The sequence below is a fragment of the Amphibalanus amphitrite genome, unplaced genomic scaffold (genome assembly GCF_019059575.1).
Source record: "Amphibalanus amphitrite isolate SeventyFive unplaced genomic scaffold, NRLGWU_Aamphi_draft 000339F_arrow, whole genome shotgun sequence".
Lineage (NCBI taxonomy): Eukaryota > Metazoa > Arthropoda > Thecostraca > Balanomorpha > Balanidae > Amphibalanus > Amphibalanus amphitrite.
In genome coordinates this window covers 338,234-351,778 of record NW_024881834.1, presented here as the reverse complement: position 1 = coordinate 351,778, position 13,545 = coordinate 338,234, and the positions used below count along the sequence as shown (strand labels likewise).

The 13,545-nt window shown below is 54.4% G+C and overlaps 2 protein-coding genes across 3 annotated transcripts in view; one reads left to right on the top strand and one right to left on the bottom strand.

The window, feature by feature from the left end:
- LOC122388930 (dynein axonemal heavy chain 2-like) overlaps positions 1–1,963 on the top strand; it is a 44,842-nt gene extending 42,879 nt beyond the window's left edge. For both annotated transcript variants that reach the window (XM_043380443.1, XM_043380442.1), the window contains exons 86-88: positions 135–385; positions 642–792; positions 1,003–1,963. In XM_043380443.1, the coding sequence (XP_043236378.1) occupies positions 135–385; positions 642–792; positions 1,003–1,175 (575 nt within the window). In that variant the 3' untranslated portion in view covers positions 1,176–1,963. The remainder of the gene's footprint in view (positions 1–134; positions 386–641; positions 793–1,002) is intronic.
- Positions 1,904–13,424, bottom strand: LOC122388931 (arginase-1-like). Its single transcript, XM_043380444.1, has 6 exons — positions 13,229–13,424; positions 10,645–10,839; positions 4,057–4,219; positions 3,496–3,731; positions 3,127–3,244; positions 1,904–2,773 (listed from the first exon to the last, which is right to left on the bottom strand). Exons 1-6 carry the CDS (start codon positions 13,337–13,339, stop codon positions 2,520–2,522), a joined length of 1,077 nt encoding a protein of 358 aa, XP_043236379.1. The 5' UTR covers positions 13,340–13,424; the 3' UTR covers positions 1,904–2,519.
- Between the last annotated feature and the right edge of the window lie 121 nt (positions 13,425–13,545).

Here is a 13,545-nt window from a genome sequence, read left to right as displayed (position 1 = left end):
AGACGGACAAAAGATATATCAATTTTTTAAAGATGATACCAGGAGAGGTGCCAGCTCATGTCCGACTCTACATCAAATGCACGAGAACGCTGTGCTCCGCCCCACCTCACCCCGTCTCCCGCCGTCTCCTACAGCCTACCCGTCGATGAAGTCTCTGGGCTCGTGGACGCGGGACCTGGTGCAGCGTGTGGAGCAGTTCTCCGAGTGGTCGGAGCGCGCCCGGCCGCCCACGGCCTTCTGGCTGGCCGCCTTCACGTTCCCCACCGGGTTCCTGACAGCGGTGCTGCAGACGGCTGCCCGGCAGCTGCACCTCAGTGTCGACTCGCTGGCCTGGGAGTTTTACGTGCACAACCAGAACGACTCGACCACCAACCTGCTGCCGCATGTAAGTGCAGTAACAGCGACGGGGATAGAGTGGAGACTGGAGGGGTATGAGTGTAAACCTGGCTGATTGAAACAGGGACGTTCGTGTGTCCGTTCTTTACTTGCAGTTTCGGAAATGCTTTCCCTTTTATCCCATAATTAGATTGCAAAAGTTTGCGATGGCGAACACGGTTGTGTCTGCACCCTTCGGTGAAATGGATCGCCCTCTTCCACATTACATCAATCACTCATTGCCTTTCGGCGGATGTCTCGTACAGGAGGGAGTGTATATCTGCGGGATGTTCCTGGAGGGCGCCGGCTGGGACGTCAACAAGCGCTGTCTGGTCGAGGCCGCGCCAATGCAGCTCGTCACACCAATGCCCATCGTACACTTTAAACCCGTGGAGAATAAGAAGAAAAGCGGAAAAGGTAGGTCTGGGCTAAAGCCGTTATGATATCAGGGCATAAAATGAAGTTGGTATGCCACTTAAGCTGGCGGTGTTATTTGCATGCGATTGATATTGAGATATTCAATCATGTTTGCTCACTTATTCAGTCTATACGCTCTCGTTATTTCTTGCCTGTCGGGAGCCGACGGAGCCCCACACACCAATTACAGTCCCCCGTCCCTTCACACAGGACTGTACACGTGTCCGGCGTATTACTACCCGAACCGGTCGGGCACCGGTCACTACCCGTCCTTTGTGGTGGCCGTGGACCTGCGCTCCGGCGACTCCCCCTCCGACCACTGGATTCGACGGGCGGCCGCTCTGCTCCTCAGTCTGTCAGGACTAATGGGGGGGGGGGGGTAGTGCGGGCTGCGTGAGGACCGTGGGAGCTGTGGCAGAGGAGTGGGGAGTGCTGGCAGGTCAAAAGGGGGCGTCAGGTTAGGTCATGGGAGTGAGGAGATCCGATAGGTTATCATGGGCCAAGGGTAGTGAGAGATGGCCCTTCTAGTCATTCAGGTTGTCAGATCGGATAGGGTTGAAATGCGAGTGAGTCGTGCGTTTGAGTAACGGGATTAGTTTTCGTTAGCCAGTGAAGAAAAAGAAAATAGTGATCTCAGATGATCTTTCATTGTAAATAGTGCTGAAGAATCGTGTAATTTGATCGTGAACGGATTGTGATATGCGATTGTGGCCCAAGCTACGCTCGTTAGAATTTAACGAGAGACGCTTCGACTGAATGGATATGTAATGGAGTGAAGAAGCGCTGACGAACAACTGTGATAGCTACCCAGCGATCTCAAATCATGGTCTCCTGACTCGTGTTTTCTAGTCCGCCGTCCCATAGTGTACAAATGTATATTTTAGGTGACTCATGTCGTACTGTGTCGTAATGATTTGTTGCAATCATGTTCATCGATTGTTCGATCTTTTCGATGGTCAGTAAAGAAAAAAAGCATTAATCTCTATTGTTAACATTTAAACCGTTCTAGTCAACCGTACAAACGTTTATTTCTTGCCATAGTGCCTATATTGTGTTCGAAGCGTTTCAACCCGCTCAGTTGGGTTACATGATAACTATGCCTAAAAGACAATTTCTTCATGCGAATTTGTATTTACACGTTTTGTTCAAAATACAGGAATGTATCGGTCAATCGTCGAATGTTTCCTGGCTCAAGCCGCTTTCCTTCCCTCCACCTATAAAGCTACCTGCTTTATGTTGAGTATTATCGTTTTCAATAAAAGGAACTCCCTTTTTCCACAAGAGCAAGCGAACTGGATCACTTGCGAAACAATGCATAACATTTCAGTTTCACTATTTCTTCTAAACATGGTCTCCCTGGAGTTAGCGCACCATTTACGCTTGACGAGAAGTCCAGAAACCCGTTGCCGATAGTGGCCGTTTTAGTGTGCCAATGTGACTGCGACCACTCAGCAAATATGATAGTGGCTACTCCGTACTTTGCAAGCTTCGTATAATAATGTCGTGGTCACTTAAGCTCAGGCTACCGGGTTTGAGTTTGGCAGATTCGCCAAAGCCTCTTTTCTCCCTGACAGCAGGGACTCCGAAATATCTTCCCCTGGCACTTCGTACCGGCATCCAGTTATCTCTCCTCACCTCTATCCCGTGTGCCATCTCAGTCGCTTCTGTCCCTCCCCCTGACCCACGCTGACACTCCATCCATTCCACCGCCCCCATCACCTCCCTCCTCAGTGCGGGTGTGTGCGCGGGTCGGGTTTGATCTCGGGCCGCGGCAGCTGAGAGCCCTCCGGCGCGTTACCTCCGCGGTACCTCCCGAATGTAGCCAGTAGCAGGTGCCGCGCCGCGTCGGCCGTGTACTGCGCCTGCTGCGGAGTTCCCAGCTGCGGGTTCACCTCGACCACGTCCATGGAGCGCAGCGTGCCCCACTTGCAGACCTCCTCCATCACGGTCTGACCCTCGCGCAGACTCAGACCGCCACGCACTGAAACAGGAGGCCGGGGTGGTGAGTTAGGCTGCTTATAAGGCAGCAATATTAGATTTTCGACATATGGCTAAATTTTCCGAGCTTTCATTCAAGGAGATATAAGTATAAGTGATCGCATAAACTAAGGCGTCCTAACAAGCATCGATCGGTGCGTTTGCATATATGCAAACGCATATATTATATTGTCCATTTTATAATCATCACCGTAACAAATTTTTCGAAACTGATTCCATTCTGTCACTCGGTCAGTCGGTCTCCCACTTCACCCTAGTACGCAGTCTCTTTAATTTTCCCTCCCACTCTCCCTCTTCTCTGTCCCGTAATTCGTTGCCCCTCGCTCCTTCTCCGACCTGGTGTTCCGGTGCACGGCGCCTCGGACGGGTCCAGCGCGTCCACGTCGAAGCTGACGTGCAGGGACGAGTCGGCGCCCACTCCGGCACCCAGCTGGTCCAACGCCATCTCAACCACCTGACCGAGACGGAATGGGATGGCGTGTTAGAGAGCGATGTTGAAACTCACATAAGATATCATCGAGGCCAAATAGACGGTTTGGCTTGGTTCGTCACAAGATGACATGTGAGCCATAGCTTAGTTTTGTACGGAGATCGCACCTACAAAAAAGAGCCATCCAACTGAGACGAGGGAGAGGCAAATTCAAATATACACTTAGATCCCGGATTGTTTCTGGGGTATCTGAGAGTTCATCACCAATCACTCACCTTATCGATTCCAAGTCTGTCGATCTCCCTCATGGCGTATGCGCGGATGCCGAACTCCTGGATGGCCACCCTCTCCAGCGGGTCGACGGCCCTCAGTCCGATGTAGACTAGTTTGGAGGGGTGCAGGCACGGCTTGCACCAGCGCAGGTCGGGCAGGTCCAGGTGGAAGGCCTCCATGCCACGCATCAGGAACGATAGAGGTTTACCGTGGAAGTTACCCGAGTCGGAGGTCAGAGCTGCGGCGGGGTGGGGGAGCGGTCAGAGAGAGGTCAGGTCAGGTAATGGTCAGAAAATAGTTACGTCATGTATAGAATAGTGATCGGAGAAAGGTCAGGCCATCGCATGCCATTTTGTTATGCATGGTCATATCAATAAGTCTCATTGAATGGGGACGGTCACATCGCGATGAAAACAGGTGACGACTTAGCAAAGCTTAGCAAACACTGAAACTGTTAATTACGTTAAATGCATTTGCCGTCTTTTTTTCAGAAAGGAACCATGCTCTTTAGTCCCAGTGAACTCTCCCTCTCCCTTTGGCACCCTCCTCTCCTCGTCTCTCACGTGTATTGATGTCAGCGTGCGCGTCCACCCACAGCACGGCCAGCTTGTCGTGTCGCACCGTCTGCCCGTGGCCGTGGATGGTGCCGATGGCGATGCTGTGGTCGCCGCCCAGTGTCACCACCACGTCGTGCTGGCCCAGCGCTGATGACACCCGCTCAGACAACTGACGGTGTGAGGGGAGAAAAGTGAACGGACGGCCGTGGTGATGCGTACGGGTGCAGTCGGAGCTTTGGGCTAAAGACGGCTCATACCTTTTGCTAGATATGCGAACCGGAGCATTTTTAGATCGCGAACAGAACAGTTCATTTGACTCACACACACATGCAACATGGGCTATCTGATTTTCTTCATTGACGTTTCTGCGAGCCTATAAAACGAGTTTTGTGTAATCAACATTAAAGGGACCCTCCCACCTTCAAAAAAGTTAATGAATTGGCATGAAAGTGATGTCCCTTGGTTCAGAAAGAGCGAAAACGAATATCTACCAAATTTCACCGAAAAATATTCACTGGTTTTCAAGATATTAGACTTTTACTTTTGTTTACTTTTTGGGATCTCCCCTGTTACTAGCGACTTTATTTGGAAGCAATAATTTGGCAGCCCTAAAGTGCGGCAGACGTTGCGCGCAAAGCAGCGTATACCACCACGTGTTAAAGATGGTTTTAGTCTAAGATTAAAACATCGTTAGATCTCCGCTGACGTCACAAATTCTAAGGGGGCATTCCAAAGCATTAGCCCCTTAGAATCCGAAAACTGCAAGTTTGAAATTCCATATCTTCGAATTAAAGCATTTTTCGATGTTGTGAGTGTCCAAACCGTTATTTGCAGCTCATGGCCACCAATTTGGCTATCTCAACTCAAAACTAATGTTAAGGTGGGAGGGTCCCTTTTTAACGCGACGTAAGCAGGGGTGGATTTTTTTGTTTTTTATTGGGGTTGCACAGCCCTGAAAGGGCGCCCAAAGCGGTTCCGAGGGGCGCAATAGTCCGGAAGTGGGCGCCACCAGGTACGGTCGTAAACTTGGCGTTGGGGGGGGGGGGGGGGGAATTGGCAAAGGGGCCCCTGTAGACCCTCGCTGGGGGCGGTGTGTTAGCTTAACCCGCGTTCCGCGGAGGGGGGGGGGCGAATATCCGCCCCCCCTCCCCCTGAAGTTTTTGGTCAGTAGCGGAAAACTTCTGAAACCAGTATGAGACCCTTATATAAGCCCGGCGTAAGATCATTTAAGGCCAGTGTTGAGATTGACCCTCATAAACCGGGTGAGACCTCGCATAGCAATATGGGTCTTTGAACTCCAACGTGGGTTTTACGAGACCTGCCTGAGCCATCAGAGGCCAGTGCGGGCCCGGGGTCATCAAAGGCCAGTGCGGGGTCGTCAAAGGCCAGTTCGGAACCTCTGAGGTGGTGTGAGCCCTTGAGGCCAGCGTTGGTCCTTGAGAGGTCAATGTGGGACACCTTGACTGGTATGGGCCCTAAGAGACATGTGTGGTGCCAATGCGACCCAAAATAGACACAACTAACGACATGAGGCTCTCAGAGACTAGCAGCGGCCCTTAAAAACCTGCACGGGCCAAACAGATCGACAGGGGCCCTCCGAGATCGGCAGAGAATAAGAAGATGGCATGAGGCGCCTATGATGGGCAGGCCCGGGCTCTCAAAGACCTAAATGGAACTATCTGAGACCAGGGACCCTTGGCAGCAGACATGGGCCCTCAGAAACCGATGTGACCCCGATATGGTAATAGACCTTAATGCCGGCCCGCTGCGACGAGATAACGGCCCTCAAATTCCGAAATTCCGACATGGGGACCAACAGAGACTGACAGGGAACCTTGGAGGACGACATGAAACGCTAAAAGTTCTTCCTTGGACCCCAGAGACTAAAGACGGGACTCTCAGAGTCTGGTGGAGGGCCCTCTGAAGTCTGAGGCCTGTTTTGGGCCACCAAGGTCCGGTTTGGTCCATCAGATGCCGGTTATGGCCCTCAAAAGCCGGTTTGGGACCCTGAGTGGCCACTGGCCAGTACTGGCCCTCCAAAACCAGTTGGTCATCAGAGGCCAGCTCAATATGATCCCTTACAGGCCAGTGTGGAGCTCTCGGAGGTCAATGTGGGCCCTCAGAGCCCAGTGCGAGGCACCCAAAGTTTAATCTTGAGCCCCCAGCGACCGGAGTGGGTTCATCAGAGGCTAGTGTGGGTCCCTCAGAGGAGCCCGATTCGGGGCCCTCAGAGGTCGGTGTAGGGCCCTCAAAGGCCAGTATTGGCCCTCAAAGGCCTGTATGGGGCCCCCAGACTCAGAGGCCGATGTGGGCCCTCACGGACCCAGACTAACCTGGCACCCCAGAGACCATAATAGGGCCATCAGTGGCGGTGTAGAGACCCCATAGACCGGCTGGGACCCATTGAGGCCAGTTTGGGGCCCTCAGAGTCCAGTGCGGGGCCTGTTATAAGCGACAGTAGGGCTCCCGCTTGCATTGTGTCTCGAACAAGACTGGTCCACATTCCAACCGCGCCCGCTGACCCCAGCCGTCGGCCCATGCGCCGGCGGGCAAGTCATCGCAGAAGCGGCTCCAGGGAGACAATCGAGGAGCACACTACCACAGGGCCCCTAAAGACCGTCATGGGTCCTCAGAGGCCGGCATAGAGCCTTCAGAAACCAGTACGGGACCCTCAGAGGCACCCAAGGGACAAGGGCCAGCCTTGGGTGTCAGTGACAGAAATGGGGTTATCAGCAGCCGGTTGTGAGACATTTAGAGGCCGGTTTGGGGCCCTCAGAGGCCAGTTTGGGACCCTTAGAAGCCAGTTTAGGGCCCTCTGGGCTCTGAGACCAGTACAGGGCCTTCAAAGGTCAGTTTGGAACCATTAGAGGCCGACGTGGGCCCTCAGAGGCCAGTGTGATTTCTACAGGCCAACGTGAAGCCCTCAGAGGTCAGTATGGGGCCCTAAAAGACCGGACAGAGTGTCCTCAAAAGCCAGGATGGGCCCTCAGAGGCCAATGTTGGTCCTAAGAGACCGGCATCGGGCCTTCAGAAGCCAGTACGGGCCCTCAGAAGTGCCCAAGGTTTAGTCTTTGTCCGCCAAGAGACAGAAATCGGACCATCCGAAGCCACGGTGTTGGGCCCTAGGAGGCCAGTTTGGGCCGTCAGAGACCAGTTTGGACCCTCAAAAGACCAGCGTGGGTCCGTACCGGCAGTGTGAGGCCCTCAGAGACCAGTACAGAGCCTTCAAAGGGCAGTTTGGAACCATCAGATGCCGACGTGGGCCCCTAACATGCCGGTGTGGTATCTTACAGGCCAGCGTGGAGCCCTCAGATGTCAGTGTGGGGCCCTAAAAGACCAGCATGGGTCGGTGTTGGACCCCAGAGGTCAGCATAAGGCCCCCAGAGGCCGATGTGAACCCTAAGAGACCGGCATCGGGCCTTCAGAAGTCAGTACGGGCCCTCAGGGACACCCCAAGGCCAGTGTTGGGCCCTCAGAAAAAGAAATGTGGCCATTAGAGGCGTGGACCCCCAGAGACCAGTTTGGGAGCCCTCGAGACCAGTACAGGGCCCTCAAAGGCCAGTTTGAGGCCCTCAGAGGTCGATGCGGGCTCTTAGTGACCGGCACCGATAGGTCAGTCCTGAACCCCAGAGACAGAAATGAGGCCATCAAGAGATCAGTGTGGAGCCCTCAAAGGCCGGTTGGGGGACTCTTGATGCCGCTTTAGGGCCCTCAAGGGCCAGTGAAAGGCCCTGAGAGGTCGATGTGGGCCCTCATTGGTCGATGTGGGCCCTCATCGGTCAAGGTGGGCCCTTGAAGGCCACTGAAGCGCCCTCAGAAGTCAGGATACTCAAAGACCGGTATGGGGGCTGTTACATAATACCTGGCGTTGGTTTCTTGAGCCTCGTGGCAATCGGGTAAGAGCCAGGGCCCCTACGCCCATCGGGGCCCATCGGTTGTTTACCACGCGCACCGACGGGGGGGGCGGATATCCGCCCCCCTGAGGTTTTTCCCTAATAGCGGGAAAACCGCGGCGCGTAGCGCCGCGAAATTTGGTACGACTATTCTCTCATCAATTTTACACATGGTGTGCAAGTTTGAACTTCTTAACTTTTAAGGTCAGGTCACCAGGTCACTTTGAATGACCCAACCTCAAGTCACTTTTTTGCAACTTTGTCACCGTGCCAGAGCTACAGTAGATGTCGGAGGCCTTTGAAAGTTGCAGGATGTTATAAGGTCATTAGTAGCTACAATTTGTTCATCTCGGAATTTTGATATCGGTGACCTAAGGTCAGGTCAATTTCGCGACCTCCCCATTATAAGTCAATGGGGGAAAAATCAACTCCCTGTTTTTACCACTAAATGGGTCGGAATGGCCCCATATACCATGTATGACTTCATATACGATCAACCTTCACTACCTTGAGGTCAGTTTTGCTGTTGGGCAGCTGTAAGGTCATGTGACGTCATCAATGGTCACCAAAGTTTTTTTTTGCCAGTAACTCCGTACAGGAACAAGATACAGACGCGTGGATGGTCTCATTGTGTTCAGCTCGGCAAGACGCATCGAATGATATACATGATGACCTCGAGGTCACGTGACCTGAGGTCAACCTTCGACCTTGACCTTTCGAGGTCATCATATATATCATTCGATGCGGATTTACGAGAGGATCACGATGTTGCCCTTAGTTTGTTCCTATCTTGACTAATTCGAAAGTTATTCGAGAAAAACTCTCTCCATATCTAGCGTCGCCATTTTGACTTTTTTGACCCCTGTAACGTCATCTTTGACCTGACCTGAAAATGATCTTTGTAAAAATTGTAGACCTTGTCCGTGCGTATCCGATGCCGTTTACCGCTTGTCGCTATCTTGCTTCGTTCTCGAGATCTCAGGGGGGGGCGGTCATCCGCCCCCCCCCCCCGTCGGTACGAAGTTGGCGCAGCCCCCCGTCGGTGCGCGGGGGGAAAATTATATGATGGCCCCTGATTTGTCTTTGGGGGGCCATGGCCCTGATGCCCCCTGCGACCTCCACTGGGCACCACCCCCACCTCCGACTGAGCGGTGAGCGGCGCACCAGGAATCGAAATCCACGATTTTTTTAACTGGTCATTTTTGCATGTCCGACAGCTTTATACGGCCTTGTGACAGCTCAAGATCTTGAGAGGAGGGTAGTACCTACATTAGAGGGGGCGGCGATGGCATTTGCACTTGAGGCGGCAGCGCCTACACTTAGAGGGGGCGGCACCTACATTTTATGGGCAGCACCCTAACTTGAGGGGCGGCACCCACGCATGTGGGGGGGGGGGGGCGGCATCTGAGGGAAAGGCACCTTCATTTCAAGGGGTGGCACCTACACTTAGGGGGTGGCACCTACATTTGAGGGGGCTGCACTGCAACTAGGCCTTAGGGGGCGGCAACTACACCCTAGGGGGTGCCATCTACATTCGAAGGGACGGCACCTACATTTTATGGGATGACCGATGACACCTATGCATAAGTGGCCGGGGCCAACATTTGAGGGGGCGGCGCGGCACCTTCATTCGAGGGGGCGGCACTAACATTTGAGGGGGCGGCACCTAGGTACATTCGAGAAGGGCTGGCATCTACATTCGAGGGGGCGGCCTAACATTTGAGGGGGCGGCACCTACATTCGAGGAGGGCCGGCATCTACATTCGAGGGGGCGGCACTTACATTTGAGGGGGCGGCACCTACATTCGAGGGGCGGCATTTAGGTACATTTGAGGGGGCGGCACCAACATTCGAGGAGGGCCGGCATCTACATTCGAGGGGCGGCACTAACATTTGAGGGGGCGGCACGTGCATTCGAGGAGGGCCGGCACCTACATTCGAGGGGGCGGCACTAACATTTGAGGGGGCGGCACCTACATTCGAGGAGACAGCGCCTACATTCGAGGGGCGACATTTACATTTGAGGGGGCGGCACCTACATTCGCGGGGGCGGCACTTACATTCGAGGAGGGCCGGCATCTACATTCGAGGGGGGCCGGCATCTACATTCGAGGGAGGGGGCGGCACTTACATTTGAGGGGGCGGCACTTACATTCGAGGGGGCGGCACCTACATTCGGGGGGCGGCATTTAGGTACATTTGAGGGGCGGCACCATCATTCGAGGGGGTGGCACCTACATTCGAGGGGGCGGCACCTACATTCGAGGGGGCGGCACTTACATTTGAGGGGGCGGCACCTACATTCGAGGGGCGGCACCTACATTCGAGGGAGCGGCACCTACATTTGAGGTCTGAGGAGGCGGCAACTACACTAGATAGTTGAGGGGTGACTATTGCCTACATGATGGGTAGGGCTCTTTTGAAAGATGGTGCCAAGTCAACGGGTGGCATATAGTTTTGGGATGGCTCAGGGTTATGGGGGCGGCACCATTCGAGTCGCCCGCCGATTTATTTCAGTTGTAAAGTTGGGGTTGCACAAACCGATGTTGGGGTTGCACAATTCAAAGTTGGGGTTGCACGTGCAACCCCAACTTTATATAAAAATCCACCCCTGGACGTAAGACTGGGCCTTTTCGATCCCACTCCCACTTCCAAACGTCAACCGTTAGCCGCCCATCACGACCACCCACCACGGACCGACCTGCTGGTTGAACCGTCCCACGCTGGTGGCGTTTTTCATCCTGGCGCGTCCATCCTCTGCCCTGTACTCGGCGGGCACCGCCTCCTGCAGTCGGAGATCACCGAGGTCCCTCACGGTGTGACCCAGCGCGGTGAGGTCCTGCAGCACGCCCGTCTGACGTACCGCGCCCGGGCCCAGACTGGCGCCGCTGCGGGTCTGTCGGGGGTAAGGAGAGCGGTCAGAGGTGTCTGTGGTAGGGGATAGACGGTGGACGGTGCTGTAGTGTTTATAGTGGTTAGTTGGCATTAGTTATCATATGCCATTTCACGGGATTTATGTGGAAGTTTGGGTAAGGATATTAGACGGTACGATGCAATGCTACGTGTGCGTTTATGCATAACCGACGTGTTGCCAAAGGCGTCATGAAACACGATCAATAAATAGATCGCCCGCTACCGTCCGCCGTCTTCACTCGGACGTTTACCGTTCACCCAACCGTTTACCGTGACCCGCCGTTCAAAGTCGCCCTTGCCGGTCAGAGCTCCGGTAAACCAGCTCTGATAACTCCTCAGTGAATGGCTGTGTGAGTGTGTGAGGGCCGCCATCAGCCGTGGAGTACCGCCGCCGCCGCCGCCGCCGTCAGCACACCGTGTTATGTTCAGCTATTGGAGGAGAGCGCTCTGGGTACTGCCAAGGTGAAGGACATACGCGCGCCGAGTCGATACAAGGCCGTCCGAGCGCCGACGCGGTGCGGGTATTGGTATGCGGTGCGGGACTTGCTCCGACGTATGACCGTCTTACGGGCCGCACGCTGACGCTGCTGTCAATGCAGGGGTGAATCGTCTCCTTGAACGGCATTCTAATTGCAAACCGTCTTATATGGTCCGTAAGATGAGCAATTAATAAATTGTATACCTCATAAACGGGCTTAATGCAATAAACACATTTGTTTACGTTACGCGGAATATCAGTCGACCCGTCTCGTCTTGACCCTGTGGGTCGCAAGTTGTGGCCCGGTTGTAACTCTGTGTTGTTACCGTAACCCGCACTGTCACCTGGCACAAACAGACAGTCACAGAGGTGCTGGTGCTCTGACGTCACGGCCAAGCCCCCAGCCGGGAAGGGGAGGGGGTGTGGACCGGGACCGGTTTGGGAGGCTCGCCGGCCCATGCAGGGTGCGCTGAATACTAACGATAGGCGGTCTCAGGGGACGTGTGGCCTCTGTCGCCGTACAGAGGTGTCGGACGAGAGCTGCAGCCGAATTTAGGTGCCTAAACGTTAGCTTTTACACGAGTTTACGCATCAAACATTCACTCGTTGCAACCGTTCATTCGGGTTCACTTAGTTCCGATTATTTCATTTGTTGACTATTTTGATTTGTAACGTTTAAGACTATACCAACGACGGCTTTATTTACCTGCTTTCCGACTATTCGTCAGGATAACTCAACTTTAGACGTATAAATTTCACCTTCAATGGAATAACGGATTAAACGGAACTGTCCAAGCAAGTGACGTGGCTATGACCAAATAATCACATCAGCTATTCCAGTTTATACCAGCGCCAGCCACACATCTCGTGTCCGGTTCTCACCAGTTTAGCGCTCCAATTCAGGCGTTTTTATTCGGAGTTGTGTGTGTCGCAACTCGCAACTATCTGTAAGAATCTTGGTCGCAACCTTCCCGTCCTACGTAACTGAGTGCCAGTGTCCCTTCAGAGCTCCAGTAAACGGGACGGGCCGGGGAGCTACGAGCTCTGCACGGCTCTGCCGGCCCCGAGACGGTGCGGACGACCGACGACGTCCATTCAGCGAGGCACGTGATCTTGACCGAGAGGGGACGGCGAGCCGGGGCCGGCAGAGACGGTGAGAAGGGGGCGTGTGGTCAGAATTCTGGAAGTTTGTTGCGAAAGCAGGAATGACAAGAGTGCATGAGAAGGCTTTGAGGCCGGACTGGATGTCGGCGGTTGATTCACATCATTCAGATGGAAGGTCTGAAAATGTTGGCGAGTGGAACGGTACGCCGGCAATGAGCTCGGTCAAGTGAGTATTGTATTCGGTGGCTTTATGAACGGACAACGGCCTGATCGATCGATCGATCAGTCATCGGTTATCTGGTTCCGTTCCGAAAGTTTTATTTCTGCTCACAGTTTTGTTTGTTTTGCTGGGAGCAATCAGCAAGCTCTTTCGGCCTGAACGGCATTGCAGAGCTATTGGATGAGAGGATAGGGCGTAGCCATTGGGCTGTGCAGGCCATCGAGATTGAGCCGCAGCGGCGAGACCGTCCTGGTGGGACCGGATTGCCCCGATGGGACAGTGCACTGGCGCCTCCTAAACGGTCGTAAAGGATTTTAACGGGTCCTGGTGCGGACCCAACCTCAACCACCGGTTGTTTGGGTGGGGTTGACCGCCAGCCCAGAAAGGGAGCGTGAGGGGGATACGCCGGATGGGTTTGTCCTGAGCATGGTGAGGACGGATGTGTGACCCTGACCGACCCAACACCTCGTTTTAATCTGTATGTTATCCCGCTACGAACTGACCCGAGCGCCCCGCACTGGTTTGTCCGGTATAATCCTGTTCAAACCCGATCTAGCGCGCCACACTGACCTGACCCTTATCGAAGGCGGCGCCGAGCACTCCAATGGACACAGAGCGAGCATTTGGCGGCGGCTGGGAGCGACCCAGCCTGCCGGCCACACGAGAGCACGAGAGCAGCATGACTACCGTACCTGGTGGCCCAGCCGGCGGCAGGCGCCGTCTCCGTCCAGCTCCGTCCGGCCCCGCCGCCAGGCCTGATGGGACGCCAGATACAGCGAGAGGGGGCGGCGCGGCGGCAGGGGCGGCTGGGCACATGGGGATGTGGGGGAGACGAGCCGTTACTGCTTATATCATCGTTAATTGTTTTATTCCGCGATCGCAGTCTC

Coding starts and splice junctions, on each gene's coding strand:
- LOC122388931 (XM_043380444.1), bottom strand. CDS start 13,339: ATGCTGCTCTCGTGCTCTCGTGTGGCCGGCAGGCTGGGTCGCTCCCAG. Junction 10,840..13,228: donor CCGCCTTCGATAAGGGTCAG/GTCAGTGTGGCG, acceptor TACCCCCGACAG/ACCCGCAGCGGCGCCAGTCT. Junction 3,732..4,056: donor GCACGCTGACATCAATACAC/GTGAGAGACGAG, acceptor ACCCCGCCGCAG/CTCTGACCTCCGACTCGGGT.